The sequence below is a fragment of the Thunnus maccoyii genome, chromosome 5, assembly GCF_910596095.1.
Source record: "Thunnus maccoyii chromosome 5, fThuMac1.1, whole genome shotgun sequence".
Lineage (NCBI taxonomy): Eukaryota > Metazoa > Chordata > Actinopteri > Scombriformes > Scombridae > Thunnus > Thunnus maccoyii.
In genome coordinates this window covers 7,862,112-7,880,695 of record NC_056537.1, presented here as the reverse complement: position 1 = coordinate 7,880,695, position 18,584 = coordinate 7,862,112, and the positions used below count along the sequence as shown (strand labels likewise).

At 39.9% G+C, this 18,584-nt stretch overlaps 1 protein-coding gene across 4 annotated transcripts in view; it reads left to right on the top strand.

Annotated features, from left to right (window-relative positions):
- Positions 1–18,584, top strand: part of LOC121897969 (transcription factor SOX-6-like) — a 115,127-nt gene that overhangs the window by 32,297 nt on the left and 64,246 nt on the right. For all 4 annotated transcript variants that reach the window (XM_042412802.1, XM_042412801.1, XM_042412803.1 and 1 more), the window contains 2 exons: positions 7,834–8,056; positions 11,339–11,549. In XM_042412802.1, coding sequence (XP_042268736.1) covers positions 7,835–8,056; positions 11,339–11,549 — 433 coding nt within the window. In that variant the 5' untranslated portion in view covers position 7,834. The remainder of the gene's footprint in view (positions 1–7,833; positions 8,057–11,338; positions 11,550–18,584) is intronic.

Genomic DNA, 18,584 nt, shown 5'->3' with positions numbered 1-18,584 from the left:
CCCCATCAAGCTGAAGGACATTGTTCCACTGAGTTTAAAACATACAAATAACAAACTATTATTTAAAGACAACTACAATATATTCTTACTGTTTAAAAATGAAGTCATTCAGTTAAACAGAAACTAATTCAATGTTTCTCTGTAACCAGCCTGAAAGCTTATAAAGGTAAATACATAGATCTCTTCATTGTAACATGAAGTCAAACAATGACTTCTGTTTACCTGAGAATCAAGAAAAGTTTCGGTTGTGACGGTTGATTGATGTATACACTGTTCTGACCTGACCATTGCGCACTGCATCCTCCTTCTGCTTACCTACCAAGTCATGAAAAGTTCAGAGACTACCGCCAGTCGCATGCGATAAGCACCTACATCTTTGAAATAGTGCAGCTACTTGTTGGCTCGGCCGGCTGCAGAGCCACAGAGCTGCCTCTGACACCGAAATCATGTTAATGGGTTGGAATTTCTGAAAACAAAACTGCTTTTCTTGCTATTACGGCAATGACGAAATGGGCCGGATTGGGGGTAACTGGCGTTCCTATTGAACATTTCTATTTTGGGCAAAAGAGCCGGGACGAGGGAATCTCTGGGAGAAAACAGGCCAGTGTGTGTGTGTTCACATTCCACATGTCTGACCTATGACAGTGCCCTCTGTTTTCAGTGCTCTGCGATGATCTAATGAGAGTCCAGACAGACCCAAGATTTAGGAGCTTGGAGAGCTGTTCTCATACGAGGGCAATTCCCTTCCAGCTTTATTTATCCAGGGAAAGTTACTGAGCACACATGTTCTTTTTAGCAACGCCCTGCTGCTCATTCACACCTGGAAGTCGCCTGGTGCAACCACAGACTTCTACTGATGGCCACCAAACAACTTCACTGCACCGATGAGGGTTAAACCATAATTCTGGTTTATAATAACATGGATCTTATCTGATGCTGCAGGAAACATCACTAATAAGAGCATAATACAGGTTTTAAACAATCACCCATGTTAGTCAACAGTTTTTGGCAAAGAAAACAAGGACTAGCGGTAAAGTTATGACCCACACTGTCAGTTGTAAACATCCCTCACAGTTTACAGACTGACTTCCTGGTTCGACTTTTGCTTACTGCATACTTGTCATAGATTGCTCAGATAGGTGTCTTGTGTAATGAGAGATTATAAGTGTGTTCACTTTCAGTTTTACCTCCAAATAAAGTGCTAAATAATATGGCTCAGTGAGCAGACTGCTTGTTTCTTGCCCCTTTGGTCTTTGTTACACCGATGTTGCCATGTTCTCAGATCTAAGCAATTACTTTGGTGGGTAAAATGTTCTTATTACTGATAGAAATGATGGCCAAAACTATAAAAATAAGATCAAAGATGTGATAAACCAGGGTTATTCTTGCTCAGGGTAACTGAATGACAGTTGTTGTCGGATACTACTGCAAGAATGCCATCAATAATGTCCTCTTTTTCAGTGATTTAGCTTGTTTCATTACAGTTTTTTAAATACAGAGCACCCCTCAGTGTCTCTATTTAAACCTCCAGTTTCCCTTTCCCCTTTATTTCACCATATTTTCTTGTTGGGACCATCTAACAGACAAACAATTCCAAGGAAAATCCTCAGTTTTCTTTCTCCCCCCTGCTTTTTCTGTCCTCTCATTCTCTGTCTCTCTTTCTCTTTGGTATTTCCCACTTCCTCAGTTCTATCCAGCTGGGACGACTGGAGATTTTACACCCAATTGGTTGAGTCGGAGGCCTTTGTCGGAGCCCTTCTCTCGCTCCACAAGTGGCAGAAGGGACCTGAGTTGTGAATGGCGCTTTGTGTACTGTTTTTCTAAGAGGGGGCCCTCTCTCTCCCGCTCTCATCTGTCACAGGTCCCTCTCCGTCCGCGCTCCACAATGCCTGATTGTTTCTGCCAAGTCACCAGGTTCCAAGCCAGATCTGAACAACGCTTTCCTGCCAAATTCCGACCCCGGTTTTCGTTTTTCTTCCACTCACAAAGGGATTCTAAGTTACTGTCCACGTTTTAGAAGGGGACTTAGCTAGCAGTCCTTCAGCAACAGTTTGTTTGTTGAATGTGTGTCTCTGAGCTAAAGGCTGTAAGAATTTCCATAGACAGCAAAGGAAGGAAGAGAACTTAAACCAAAATGCTCAAAGAGAACAGTAAGTAACATTGCTGAGCATACTGTTATTGTGATTATTTATTATATTAGGTATACAACATGTAGTAGTGATATTCAACTGAGACTCTATCATCAGGCTGTTAACCCTACATGTGGGATGATTTCCCAATCTGACTTCACACTAAAAAAAAAAAAGCTCTGCAGGGCATGAGGACGAAAAATTAAAACTCTTCACTCAACAGTGCATGCTCTGTTTAGTTATCAAGCAGGCAATCTCACCCGTATCACTTTCCAAGAAATATCTTAGACAGGAGAACTGCTTTCAGGGAAAGGAGCTGATGTTTTTCTAGATGTCTGACAATATGAAAAGGCTTTCGGAGATCCTCAAGGCGATGTGTGTGAGAAATAAATGTGTTTTGCAGTCATCAGTGTAACATATCGATATATTACTGTTTCCTGAGAGTCTCCATGTAGCCAAATTCATTCTTTTGTTGGTCTCGTAGGGACCTTCAACTATAATCACTCAGTTTCTTCCTTCTTCTCAGTGGGGAAATATGTGATATTGTGAGGTACAGTATAAGACCTGTGGTCACAAAATGTTTTTTACTTCTGAAAGCTGTCCATGCATATGTTTTAGTCAACTGAAGTCACAGACTATTACAAATAAACACTCAAAGGGAACCTTGCTAAACCATTAACATTTATGCACACTTCCTATTGTTACATGATTTTTCTTCAAAAATAGTGATGTCCAGTTAAAGTGATGCACAACATCCGAAAACACACAGTATCTCCCTGACAGTAACAGCTGCAGGCTAACATGCATGGGTTCCTCATGTATGAATTATTATTATTGTGTTGATTTATTGTGATTAATTGTGTTGTTTTTCTTTTCTTTCTTTTTCTGTGTGCGGCAACTAATCATGGTGACATGTGATGCTCGCAAGTTTATTCTGGCACAGTTTCCTAGTCAATATCACTGAAATCATTTTTCATTTCCATTATGTTTCTTTTTTTTTTTTTTTTTTTTTTTTTACAAAGGCCTCATCCTTCTTGCAACAACACAGACTCTCCTAATGTAATTATTCCATCTGTGTGACACTAATGATACCTTAGTAAACATTTTGATAATGCAGCTACTGCACTGTAAAAGTGACAAGTCTCTTAGTAAATGGACTGCATTTATATAGCGCCTTTCTAGTCTTCCAACCACTCAAAGCACTTTACACTACATGTCACATACACCCATTCACACACACATTCATATACTAATGGCAGAGGCTGCCATACAAGGTGCCAACCTGCTCATCAAGAGTAGTTCTAATCATTCACACACACTCACACACTGATGGCCCAGCCTATGGGAACGATTTGGGGTTCAGTATCTTGCCCAAGGACACTTCGACATGAGGACCGGAGGAGCCGGGGATCAAACCGCTGATCTCCCGATTAGTGGATGACCCGCTCTACCTTCTGAGCCACAGCCACCCCAGAGACAATAGTAATATTGTCTTTAATTTTTATTATGCATGCTCTCCAATCGTTAGCACTGTGCACATGTTCGTGCATTCATTTGTGTTCCCATGAGTGAACTTCAAGATTATTGTGAACTTGTGAAGGTAGAAATGAATATATGCACAACTGGAGAATTCATTCTGAAATCAGCTGCAATCTGTTTTGCTGTTTAAGAATGACCCTTAAAATGATTGAAATCCTTATTTATCAAAATATATTTGATGATTTCTAGACTTAAAAACAAATTTAAAAGCAGATCATCACCATTCACCCAACAAGTCATCTGATAAAGGTACACAGTAGCACGCTGGTCAAGCTTAACCTTTGCATTTGCCATGTTATTTAAACAATAGAGTCATCCAAACACAAGTAATGTGATTCTTTGCCTGATGACAAGCTCATGAAGTACACTGTTTTCCTGCAGCGACCAATCACAAAAGGCCTTGTGGCATGCTTATCAACAAACCCTGGTACTGTTGCATGATGAAACCATATCAGTGGCAGCAAGTTATGAGGCTGGGCATTCCTGGCCATATGAGACACAAGTTCCAAGAAACTAAGTCTTAAGCTCCCCCATAAACACAGCACCAGCAATATTGTCAGCTAAATATAGGCTCTCCTCTGTCTTCTCCCTCCCTGGCTACCCATCGCTCTCTCATCGCTCCAGTGTGGATTGCACGAGTTGATCATGGATTAGTGATTTGCTGTTTGTTGGTTGTCTGGGGGTTTTATAATCTCATGTACCCATATCGCTGTGTAAAACAACAGAGGTATGAAGAAATTTAAACCTCTGACTGATGGCTGTTACTACTCCTATCAGTCAAAACTGGCTGTGGGTGGAGTGAGGATGGCACTGGTGGCAGGTTGTAAAAATGAATAAATAAAATAACTGAATACATTTACAGTTTCAAAACAAAACCTTAAAAAAAACAAGATAACTCCTTTGCAAACATAAAACTTGTACAACCAGACATAACCAAGACTTCAACACTGCAACCGTTTGTAAAATTATAATTTTAGCACAGGTCTAGCAGGTGTTAACGTCTTATTAAAAGTAATTGGAGCCTTCATTTGTGAAAATGCAAATATCAGTCCACCATTGTCGTTAAGCAAATAGTCAAAACATGTTCAACAGAAAAAGCAGAAGCCAATCAATATAAAATCATTTGCTCAGCAAGAACTTGTTATCTGGCATTTTTCCTTTTTTAAGTTTGTAACAAGTCTTGTTTGTCATTTAAGATGGAGACGCAGCTGCATGACTTTATGTAAGATTACTGTTTAGGTTAAGACAAGCCGCCATCATCCTGTTCAAAACGACTAGAAATGTCACACTTCTACAGTATGTAGTGTAATTACAATCACCATCACTTTTGAAGAGGTCGACCTTTAGTAGTTTATTTAAATTCTGATAGTTATATTAGGATGTTTTTTGGGAAATCTTGCTGAATATAGTTTTTAAGCATTCATTTGTTGTCTCATTGAGCAATTTATTTGCCTCTGGGATGATTAATTTTGTAACCACCATATTGTAACGGTCAGACTCATGCTCTGAATTTTTGAGATCATGGAATGTGATAAATGAGAAACACTTGAAAAAAGCAGATAAATATTAAGGATGAAGGAGATAAAAAATGAGAAGATAGAAGCTTCTCACTGGTTTTTCAGTCTACAAAGGTTTAACTAAGTGAAAGTACTATAAGTGGTTCTCTGACATCTTCAAGTCAGAGTGGAGTGAGTCTCAGTTTTCATGGCATGACACCACTCAACCCTCCTCTGATTTACTAACCTGCATAACAGGCTAACTGGACGCAACATTCTGACACAGGTTGTAAAAGATCACATGCGCAGAACACCATGACCCTCCGAATCACTTTACAACATTCAAACCCACATGGAAATCTGCTCTCTCACATGACACATTACAACACAATTCTCACACACTCGCACTGTTTGGATTTATGCTTCCATACACTTTTCCTTCTTAATTCACTCCATAGCTCTGTTTTTTTCACAGTTTTATCACACTGACACTTGGATTCACTCTGTTATCTTACTCTTTAATAACTCCCTCTGTAAATTCTGCATTTTTCAACTTTTGCTGCCTCTACGTTCATCCATACATACATTCTGCAACCCCTCCTGTTTGCCTTCAGACATTTGACTGAGGGTCAGATTTACGTTTAAGGGCACCCAGGAGGCTGCATATTTCAGAGATGGACAGCCTGCTGTGATTTACTGTGCGCTAACACTGAAGTAGCAATCTGTTTTACTTCACAGAAGTGTGTGTGTGCGTGTGCATGTGTGTAAGTTGGGTGTGAAGGGGGGCACTGTTTTCATGAATCAGAGCAAAAACAATTCACACAGTAACAGTCTGACTCCCTCTCTGTGTAGGAATCTGTGTTGTCAGTTATCACTTCGCAACTCTGTATGGGTGTGTGTCTGCTTCTATGGAAAAGTATTAGTGTGAGTGTATTTTTGTATTATTACTTATAAGGACCGTTTAGTCATAAGGATTAAAAAGATGAGGGAAATCCTTCAAAGTAAGCACGTGTATAGGGTTAAACTAAGAATTTGGATAAGGTTTAGATTGTAGTGAATGCTGAGATTAGGCTACTGGAGAGGAGGGTTTAGGGAATAAATGTGGTCAATGAAAGTCCTCGTAAGTATAGTGCAACAAAGGGAAGTCATTACAGTAAATGATGTATTAGCCTAATGACTCTCCCAGCTTGAGGCTTACATTAGAAAAAAAAGAGAGATTTTTCCACTGAAACTCAGTAGCACAGCGTCTGCTTTTTTTTAACAACTCTGAGGTGATGAAAGGCCTTGATGCTGCTTAATAGATTAATAGATTATCCCCATGGCAGTACGTCTGCGTGTCTTGACATACAGCATGAATGTGCTGCAGTCATTATAAGTCACTGTGGATGAGTGTGCCCACTAAAAGCCAAAAATGTGACGTGTAGTTCAGATTCTGTGCGTGTGGTTTTTGTGGTGCTGAATGTTTGAATGCAAGGTTCTAAAATTTCCAGCAATTTTTTGCGGCTTAAATCTACAGTCAGTGGTGGACAGACGTTAAAAATTACTGAACATGTTTAACATGATTGCTGCAGTTAAGAGCAACTGTTGAAACTGTGCGCATGAGTATGTGCTATAATTTATGGGGCATCCTGTCGGTATGACACTAGATATATATATATAAAAAAAGTGATTAAAAGAAAGAAATAAACAATAAACAAACAAACATCTCTCTATCCATCCAGTCACAAACTATGGCATCAACACACATAAAGACATAAAGATACATAATTGTAGAGATATTCTCAAAATGTTAATAATACATATTTAATATTTAATAGTAAATACAAAATAAATGAATAATACATAAAATATGTTCAGTCACGTACATATTTTAGTGTATTTTTTTGTAATTATAGCTTCAAATACGATGAATAAAAATTAACCTTTAAAAAATTAACCAGCATACCTATAGTAAATACCTATAATACATATATATTTAAATACACTTGTACTTTTCATGACTGCATGTAGACTGTAGTGGTGCAACTGACGATTATTTTCATTTTTGATTAATCTGTTATTGATATGGATTAATTGATTAGTCATTTGACCTATAAAATGAAACCAAAAAAGGTGACAAATGTTGATCACTGTTTCCAAAAGTGTTCGTTTGTCCCGACCGCAACCCAACGATATTTAACTTACTCATCAATTGATCGTCATAGAAGATTAAAGAAAACAGAAGATATCCACAGACAAGCTGGAACAAGAATTTTGACTTTTTTTTTTCTTAAGAAATGACTCAAAACGAATAATCAATCAGCAAAACAGTTGGCGATTCATTTCCTATTGATTGAGTAATCGATTAATAGATTAATCATTGCAGCTCTGGTAGACTATCAACATCACACATTTCTTAAAATATACTTTCAGTATTGCGCAATATTTCTCACTTGGGCTGTTTCATAACAACCATACTTCCAGGCTTCCAGGAAGACTATGGTCTCACAGTCTCACTGGTGATCAATATCTTTCACTCTTTATCATCAAGAGACCAGCATCACTTTATCTGTTCATCATCTACATCTCTTCCCCTCTCTTCTCCTCAACATGATTTCACAACATTCACTAAAATACAAACCTTTGCCACCAAAATTAAAGGCCTTTCTTTTTTTTTTTTCCTTTGGCAGAATGATGTCTTCCATGCGAGCAACGCCTCCCTTTCAACCACCATCTGAGGAAGAGGAAGCAATAGGTCACGACAACGCGGCCTGGGCCAACGAAGAGCGAGAGGGTCCAAAGGAGACGAAGGCGTCCCCCTCTTCTCATGACCAACCCCACCCCGACGAGCTGCAGCCAATCAGAGAGAAGCAGTCGGATGCTGAGTGGGAGAATGTCGGGCCTGCTGCGATGGTGAGAAGTGAATTACACACAGAGCTGAGAAATTGACCATATCTTATCTTGAGATATGTTGCCATAACTCAAATCTATAAAACAAATGTGGTGAGTGTGTGTACACAGGGTACGCAAGTCAGGGCACACGGCTCATAAAACACTCATGAAATACATGCAGGAGTACACATGGTGTGCAAAATCTCATGCATAATGATGACTGTGCACAATTGAATGCACACACAGGTGAATGCATGCACACACACACACACACACACACACACACACACACACACACACACACACACACCAGTGGTTCTCTCTGGTCTGTGTGCTGCGGGCGCTGCTGTGGGCAGTCCAGTGAGGGTTCTCCTCTAGAGAGTTATACCCCATTGGTTCTTCTCATCGCCACAGCCTGTTCTCGTGTGTGTGTGTGTGTGTGTGTGTGTGTGTGTGTGTGTGTGTGTGAGTGCGTGTTGAGGTGTTACTTTCTTGGCTTCAGGTTCTGTTGGTCAATAATAGACGAGGCGTGTTTGACTTCAGCCTCCGAGGAGAGGGGAAAGTTCTTAGAGTAAAGTTTCCTTAGTTATCAGTGTTGTAGCAGAATACATTTAACATTTCCCAGACAAAAAGTCTTATTCATTTTTCAAAGAATGTTTTGATAAAGATAATTATATTTTTTGTGTCATTTTGAAACTAAACCATTCTCAGTGCATAATAAAGCAGTTTAACGCCAAAAATGATTTCTAAACTTCAAGCATCACTTTGCATCAGTGTCAGGGTTCAAAGTGGCCTTGAGGCAAAAAAAAGTTCCTGAGCGAGTCCAAATCTTTTTTCTTTTTACTCTGTTTTTTTTTCCTGTATGCACTACTGTATGTGGCTACTGCCCCTCATGGGCTCCCATTGGAGACTGATGAGAACCTATAAAGAAGTTATTCTTTCAAATGTGTTCTGGATTAAAAGTAAATGTAAAAAAAGTTGTTTTTGGCAAGAAAATAATCAAGTACATTGATTTATTTAATAGAAAATGATTTATGTATGTATGTTTATGTTCATTGTGTCCCCTAGTAACGAGGAATAATAAATCAAAAAAGGGAGAGAAAGTTTGGACTTTGATTGCCAGTTTAAAAAAATGAACAGCAGTTTTCCAACTAAATAAGATTAGATAAGAATAAGTTCACACCAAAAATTTCTCTTGCATTACAAACCTGCAACCAAGTGTGAGGGAACTCTAATTTAATAAAAACAGACTTATTCTTCTGTAGAACACATTTTTGAAAAGCTTTCATAAGTTGACTAAAACTTTTTATTTCCTGATTCATACTTTTTTACTTTTACATTTAAGCATACAGCATTGCCTTTGAGTGATCTTCAGTCAGTGAAAAAAAAAAAATCAGGCTTCAAGGACAATTTGCAAGATAACAGGGGTAGTCATGGACATGCATTGTCTGCACCAGTGACCGAATGTGTGACCTTTTGGTTTTTAATATGATCTGACCACCAGGCTTTTTTTTTTGCCCTGCTTGTATACATAACTCCTGGGCACCGTTACATACGGGCCTGAAAAAACACACCTGAACAATCCGCGAGTGACACTCTATCTCCTAATCCTCATTACAGAGGCATCCTCCGCTTAAAGACAAAGTGCACAACAGGGCCTCCTGGAGCCATTTCAAGGGCGTCTTAAGATCCCGCTGTTAGCCAAAGCCCCTTGTCTTTGAAACATAAGCCTCCTAAAGTTCTTGGAGATCCCCCCACTCTGTAAGGGGAGGAGAAAGCGTTCAGAAATAGCCCCTGTGTTAGAACACCTGTGCTAAAGTGTCTGTTGTGTGGGACAATGTGGTTGTCTTGAAGGGCTTATCCTCTCGGTAAATATAGACCCCTTGTGCCTCTCACTTAACTCATAACCCAGCAGAGCAAACAGCACTGGGACACAAACACCCGGGTCATGTAGCACAAAATAGAAAGGCCCATTAGATATCTATCATCCCTTATCAAAAAGTCACTGTCATTAAAACAAGAAATAACCAAAAATCTAAGGAAAAAATGTCTTGTCTACTACATATATTCTGTAGATCTCACATCAGTGATCCACTTTGCATCCCTTATCAGTTTAACTTACCGGTATTTTTTGATATGTGTGAATTTGTGCCCATGAGGTTCTGAATATAAAAATGGCAGAAATCTTGGCTTGCAGAAACTAAGAAAATATTAACGGTACATATAAAATAATCTCCAAACCAGTCAACTCATTAAATTAAGCTTCTAAAGAAACATGATCAGCATATTCAGCAGATTCAGAATTAAAACTGCAGAGACTCTTCTTTTTTGTAGTTTGAAGAAAACATCAACCCAATAGATAGATAGATAGATAGATAGATAGATAGATAGATAGATAGATAGATAGATGTCTAATACTGCTGCGGATGGGTTTACATTGGAGTTAGTTGAAAGCCTGGTTCATCTCATACAGACACTAAAGGTCACCTTGTACATCGGACAACGAGCGGCGTGACAAAGCGTTGGAATCTGATGACCTGGGAATGAGAATAGGTTGAAAACATATGATATGTCACATGATGGAAACTTGCTGTTTGACTCTAATACATGTTAAAATAAGTCACGGTTGTTTCTTCTTATAACAATTAAAACAATACAAACCATGTTGAAGGTTAGTATTGAATTCAGTCCCTAAATGGAAACCAACTTTAATCTGAGCTAAATTTACAATTTCAAGCAACCACCTGTCCAGTTCAATATATTAACAGATCTAAATCCACCAAGTGTTTATATAACATGCACTATTTAGTCACGATAACATTTGGTGGTGTTAGAGGTACTGTTTGTGTTTGTTGACTTAATCTAAAATTTTAAGGCAGCCCTTTCACTCATATTTTTAAGTCGAACAAGTTACAACAAGTTACATTTTACAGTGCAGGTATGTTTCACATTCAAGTAAAAGTGTCATCCAGTATAACTTAAGGTATAGTGATAGAAGAGTGGATCACAAACATGAGACACTACCAGTACAAAGAAATGCAATGGAGTGACATCACTGTGCTCCAGATGACAGACAGATTAAGTACTGTAACCATCACGCTCTGTAAGAAGCAAAATACAATCCTAAACTTGATCTTTCCCCATCATGTCAGCCAATGGTAAGGTGAAGCAAAGCTAAGCAATCGTCAGCTAACTCCAAAATAATACCGTGGGGATGCTGATCATGTACAAACATCCTGCATCAGTGCTGATACTTTGTACTAAGTTCTAACCTTGATGTGCTCATCTGCTGTCTCTTCACAGGACAATGAAAGCAGTAAGGGCTGCTCCGTCTACTCCTACCGTACTAACTCTACCTCTCCACCCAAGCCAGAGGAGTGTTCCAGGGATCGCGGGGAGCCGATGATCGGCCTCGCTTTCGGGACACCGGAACGCCGCAAAGGAAGCCTGGCGGATGTGGTGGACACACTGAAACAGAAGAAGCTCGTGGAGCTGACCAAGACAGAACAAGACGGTAAGAGAAAGTCTTCTCCCCCTTCATGTGTATGTACATGAGTTTCAGTCATAAGTTTCAGTCAAAATGTCTCCAGGGAAACTGGGGCACACACTTCAACAGTTCAGACCTGGAGGCTGCAAAGTATATAGCCACTTAACAACATGAGGGGAACACTAAATGCATGTTTTTGTCTTCATCTGAAGGGCTTTGAGAGAGTTTTATTAGCTTATACAGGTTTGAAAAATGGTTTAAACCCATGAAGGAGCATTTAATTGTTCTACTAATTTGAAGCAGGGAGCATACATGATTCTCATTCATGTTACCCCTTTGGATTTCCGTTACTGGAGCAGGAATTCATTACCCAAATGCAAATTTTGTGGTATGGGTGCAGTTACAAGTGTAATTGTCAGAATTCTTCAGTGCCAGGTTTTTTTCTAGTTCCTTGGAGAATTATTGTTTGTCCTCCTGTACAACAAAAATGACTTGTGCAGCTTTCTGTCTTGCTCAACGAACCAACATATTCGACCGAGGTGGTAAAATTACACACCAAAGTAGCAAAGGATGATGTATATGTTGCTATATTAAAGTAATTCACTGACCCTGATTTATGGCCATGTCACACTTTGTGCAGCAGCTCTCGTCTGACCGGACCTTATTTGCATTGTCAGCCTTAAAGCTGGCTGCAGACTGGCTAGAGTCATCAGGCTGAGCAGCAGCACATAAACAGCAGGTCCAACCACAGTAAATGTGCCTGCTTTTATGTCTAACAACAGCTGATCGTAAAGATATGATATCTTAACAAACACAGATCCATATTTCAGCTTCAAAGTAACTTTAATAACAACTAACAAAGATAAACTTTTAACCATAGGGCATGTGGTTGATTTTCAACTGCGGATAGAAAGCTCCAGAAACAGTTATAGATCAGAGTTCCTTCCCTTATGTTTGATAGACAGGACTCTGTTGTTACTCATTTACTGTTAACTCACAGATATATAACGAAAACAGCGTTATCTCTGTATTTTGTTTTCTCTTTCTAAACACATCCTCTCCAGAGGCTCTTTGAACGTCTAAAATTACAACTGACAGATCCCTCACTCCTTGGATCATAATATCAATCAGTGAAAACACAGGTTTCCCTTTCTCCTCTGCTCCTCTGATCTACACCACTAACACAGGAAAAGCGGTGAAGTCTCCATGCCCCAGCTTGCCCCTTCCTAACCTTCAGCAAGCCAGATCTAAAAACCATCTAACACACCTCTTTACTGTTATGGTGCACATAGTAATCGTGATGATATCAGAGGAGTGCTTGATCTCTCTCATTTAGAGGTTTTACTTTGTTATTGATACAGTAAAGTGGGCCAGAATGGGACAGCCAGAGGGCATAATACAGTAGTACACAGAGTCTTTAGTTGAAAGATAGGTAGCTTCGCCTCTTATCTACAGTACAGAAACTGGTTTGAAAGGAAAAACGTGTGTGTGACTGTGTTCAAAAGTGTTGTGACATCTTCCTGTCAAATCAAAGAGGACGTGAGTGGAAGGAAATGCTGGGGGACAACTTTAAGTGTGTGTCTTCTTTTCTGTTTTATCTTTTTTTTTTCTCCCCCCTCCTCTCACATGTGTAGATGACTTCTTTCCCATCCAAGAACTACCTGCTTAGTTTCTGAGATTACGCTTTTCCAATTTTATGGCTGGTTTCTGCACATAGCCAGTTAAAGATATCAGAATTATTTTCTTTTGCCGCTATTTGTTCTTGTGCAGCATGAAAAACTCAATAAAGTGAAATAATCCGTAACAGTGAACATGAAAAAAACTTGATTTAGTTTTCTCACAATTTTTTTTCTCTCTCTCTCTCTCTCTTTTTCCTTTTCCACAATGTTTCCAGCCCTCTCAATTGGATCAGGGAATATTTTACAGATAGAAACTGATGTTGATCATAAACAGCACGTTTACTAAACATTTTCTAAAAAATTAAAGGGGCATGATGGATTTAGATTCAAATATCATGTTCTATATAAATGTTTTGAAAGAAAGCTGGAGTCTGTCTTTCCAAATATCTGAAGAAAAAAAACAAAAAACAAGCTCTAGTCATGCAGAAAGTCTTGTGCGCACAGGCTGGCAGATCAGCAGTGGATTTTACACACACAGATACATTAGCAGCGCCACAGTTCTTTTGTGAATACAGCCCCAAAATATTTCATCCAACGATGCCCAAAATGACTCAGATTTCCTGTATATTTTTCCCTCTCTTTAGGAAAAAAAAAAAAATAGAGCTTTCTATTGAGTTTTGTTCTTCCTTTTGCTAATTAGCGAGGCTGCTATCCCTGAGGACTCACAAGTGGCATTGATCATGCTGCAGACGCTTAGCTGAGACAAAAACAAACGAGATAAACGTGCGATATAACCAGGCACGCTGAAACATACAGCGTTAGCATGAATAATAACTCTCTTGTCTTTTAGCCTTGTAAATGTTCATGTCATTTTTCTGTGATCCTTGAAGACTCATTATAAAAATGTCTTTCATGCAGTGCGCCGGTAATGCGTTTCATTTTGGATATTGATGGGTACCTCTGCTTTTTTTTTTTTTTCTAACGAGTTTAGTTAAAATGATTGGAAGTGATCAATAGATTGCTGAGGCTGAATGCTCCATTATGTGAGTTCTCCTTCAGAGGCATTTAAACCCCCAGATATTTACATTTAAAACTGATGAGCGATAAAGCTCCACACCCCTTTTTTTTCTCTCATTTGTTATTGAATAATACTTCCTCATCAAATTATCTTTCTCTCCATCACCGGATTATTGTCTTTTTTAAATTTTCTTCAACTACAGAAGGCCTTTAAAATCCCTTTTGTCACATTTTTAGAATCCTTCTCCAACAGGCAACCTTGCTCACATCCTGATTGAAAGATTTCTTTTGGTGGTTACTGGTGAGGGCAAAGCATTCAAAATTCATAACCTGTCAGATTTTTTTTTTTTTGCTTTGTTAAAAGAATGTAATGCAGACAGGAGTGCAAGGCCATCCTGGTAAATAGGCTTATGTACTGATCGGCGTGGCACCAATGAGAGATCATTCTGTATTTCAAACGCTGCATGGCAGAAGGCTCCGCAGACTTATTCTGCCTTTATTCCAAGTCTTTTTTTTCTGACTCTTCAGTTGCATGTGTTCACTTAGACTGACACTTACGACATGGTTTCGTTCAGAATCGTCTTCCAGTACAACCAGATTTGATCATCAGCACTCAAATGGCAAGCACATTAAAGCCTGAACAAGGCCGTCCCTTTGCCTCGTCCTCCGCCTCCTGCTGAAAAGGTTCTGGAGTCTTAGCTCCCTTAGGTTAGATTGGCTGTATGATCAAATGGAACAGACCCTATTAGCCACTGAGCGCTCACTTAGCCTAACATGGCTGACCCCTCTGTGCGCTGTAGCCCAGAGCTAAAGTGTGGATGATGTCGTTGTTAGCCTTCGCACTGTGCTCACCCCCTGTCGGGACGCTGTTAGCTGTTCACCACTCAGAGGAGCCCTAAGTGCCTGTGACAGTTTTAATGAATAGACATGGCCTCGCTTTGCAATGTGTGAGATTTTTTTCTCCTTCACCCAACTGCCGCCTCAGCTTTTAAAAGCTTTATCAAGAACTCTACAAGACTGTGTCAACCAGCTGTATTACCACACAGCTGGTTGCTGCAAATACATCCTTTTTGACTGGACTTTCATAACATACAAGCCAAGCGGGTGAAGGTCCGACGTTTTCTTGACAATCTACTATTTATGTTGAGCTGTGCCTGCATTGTGTGAAGATTTAGATACAAAGCCTTACTGCATACAAAAGACTTCCTCCATAATATTAAAGCACTTAGCACTTATCAGACTGGTAGGCTGGTTACTGAATAAAATGTTCAAGGCCAGGATGAGGGTACATTGGAAGAAAAAATGTGGGCACCAGACGTGGCAGTGAATGGAAATGCTCTTCCATCCTGTGTCATTTTTGTATCTAAAAATAAGAGACAGAGAGGATGGGGAATTAAATAATGGAATAACCAAAGAAACAACCCAAATTATAACTTGTTTCTTAACAACAGGCGCCTTATTAGCGATCATTAATCTCAATTCATCGTGTCTCCTTAATCCCTCAACACAAAAAAAGGGAAAGGCAGTGAGGAGTGGACATAGTTATCTGAATGCCAAACCATTCTTGGATGCTGCCTGACGGACATTAACCCAGTGAAGTGTGCAATCAGGCTCCCTCAGTTTTGATGACTGAATTATCATCATCTGTATTGTTGTTCCTCACAGGGGCCGACCCACTGTTAACAGGCCCTGGCATAGGCATGGCACCCTCATGCCAACTTAGTCAGCCATCTAATGTGCCTAGAGCAGCTCCGGCGCCTGGCAAACACTTAACATCACTCTAATCCCTGCTTACACCAGGGCTAGTATGAATTACTGTACAATTCATGTGTTTCATTTGCAAATGAGCTCAGGCTCAATTACCACCACACTGTACTGCTGGAGAGCTATAAAACGGACACTGGTGTGACTAATTCATGAATTTCAACTGAAGTACCTTACTTGAACTAAGAGTTAAGTCTCAGTCTATCGTAATAACAAGGAGACATCTTCTCCTAAGTGTGACAAATGAAGAACAGCACATCTGTTTTTTTCCCCCACAGTCTGAGATAAAAGTATAAAGACTGACTGGATGGAAAAAAAAGGCTTCAAGTCAGGCAGTGTCATGTATTGGATGGGACATTGCTCTCATGTTTTTTTTTATGATCACTGAACATTCACAGTGTTGACAGGCAGCTTGACAGTTACCCATCAGTCTGAATAGACATGGACATTTTCTAACCTAATCGAATCCATTGCACGAGAGCCACACATCCTTATCATTATATTTATCTATTGTAGAAATCCAAAAAAATGTGCACCATATTTAGCTGAAAACAGCACATTTAGAACCTACTGGATGGCATAGACTGGATAAACATAAAAACCCAGACCAATGGTACAATTTCACGTTTCTGGACTACGTCAACTGCCCCATACATCATATGGAGACAGGAAATATCACAACCTTACAATTATTAGAGAAGCAATGCACTATTAAAGGCCCTGAAAACATATTTTATCAACCAGATCCTTATAATGAGAGATTGGATCCAACATGAATGCAAAATATCTCTTCACCAAAAATGAGTTTTAGTTATTTCACATGAGACATTTACTTAATTTGTGTTTTTGTCAATTTGAGTTCTTCCTACTGGCTTGAAACGGGAGGGGTATGGTTGAAAAAGGTGCAACAATCAGAATTTAGCAGCATTTAAATCAAACTCTGATGACAGTTACGGGGCTGTTTGCAGATGTTGGCAGGTCACCGTCAATCAAATGTTGTCAAACCACACCCACACAGTCCTGATGAGCCAGATTAGCTGAGTTTTTAGTGTTAAACTAAAAAAAATAATAAACAAGGATGTTTTGCGGTCTTTAAAACACTTCATTAAAGCCACTGTATCTTAATTAAATCCAACAAATAAATTACACTGTGAACCTCTTGACAGTGTAGTCAATATGTAGGAGGAGGAAACAAGTTTGCTGTTCTCTGAGTGCTTCCAACTACGCTGTCTTGTGACCTCTTGCAGCTTCTGGTGCAGTTACTGTTTTATGAGCCTTGTTCATGTACTGTGTGGTAAGCCTGTGTTGTCCAGTTTGGAGGAGTCTGCACTGTGTCATTGAGTTGAGGCCAGGCCAGAGCTGGGCACCCAATCACCCATATAATGGCTTCCCCAGCTGGAAGAAGAGGTCAGAGTGAGGCCAAGCCTTCCTCTAACCCTGCTCCTCTGTGACAATACAGACATTCTGCCCGGCTTCGCTTTGTTCTCTCTCAGCGCTGAAAGCCTGTTTCAACATCTCTGCTGTTACCGCCACTCAAACTGTGGAAAGTATGTTCTTCTCCGGAGGGGGTCTAGCTAGTTGGGTTGGGAGAGATGAGTAATGATGTGCATCCTGGACTTGTGTACGTCCATGTATTTGTCAACACCTGTGCTATCTGAAATAAAACAGCTGTGGGTTTCCTCTTTTTGTTACAGGGGAACAAATGGATCTTTCTTCCAATCAGCCGCTTAGTTACTCGCCCAGGCCTGCAGCCCAGGTTAAATCATCTGTAGGCTTTTTCAACTAAGCTACAAATGAAGCCAGAGTGCATGACCGAACTTTAAGCGAGGCCTGTGAGCCCTGTGTGTGCCTAATCTGTTTGTATGTGTGTGTGTGTGTGTGTGTCTGCGTGTGTGAGGGCTTATGATTCATACACTCAGGTGGAAGTAGTTGTGATGACAGCTTAACAGGCAAGTTGGGTCGGGCCCGAGAGTTAAGCTTATTGGCTAATTAACAAGGTCTTGGCTCTGGCACTATGTTTGCCTTCTTCTATGGGATTGACGGCTTGAGCTGTGATTGTGTGCAGGTAGAAGCTTTGTCTGTGTGTGTCTGTCTGTGTGTGCGTGTGTGTGTGTAGATTAGCATTTGAGACACCGGTGGACAAAGTACTGTCCCATCTAGCCGTATTAGGGGCAACAGGGCGGTGTGTAGAAAGGCTTTATTTGATCGAAACATTTATTTAATTTTAAATCTTGAACTTTTAATCTACTTATAGCTGCATTCGGTGGTCAGTACTGCTCTCCTCGTCTCTGCCAACAGGCCAACTCCCCCTGGACTTCTTGTGGTTAGTTTCAATCTCTTCCCCTGTAATTGATAGGGATCTCTTTACTAATGATCAGCCACAGCCTGTGGGTCTTGACTACAAATACAGTCAGTGGGATATGCCTGGTAGCCTTCTCCTGCTCAGTTTGGCTGCGGGCCAGCCAGCATATGGTACGAGTGGATGCAATGTGGTTTGCCGGAACACTTTTGAATGTCATCCAAAAGAATCAGATTAAATAGTGATTTTATCAAGTCCTCCTTTTTTTACTAGAATTTCAATGAAATGGCAAATTATTCACCTGATAATTCAACATCTGGCAAAGACCAACATGATATAATTGTAATGAAAAAAGAAACGGCG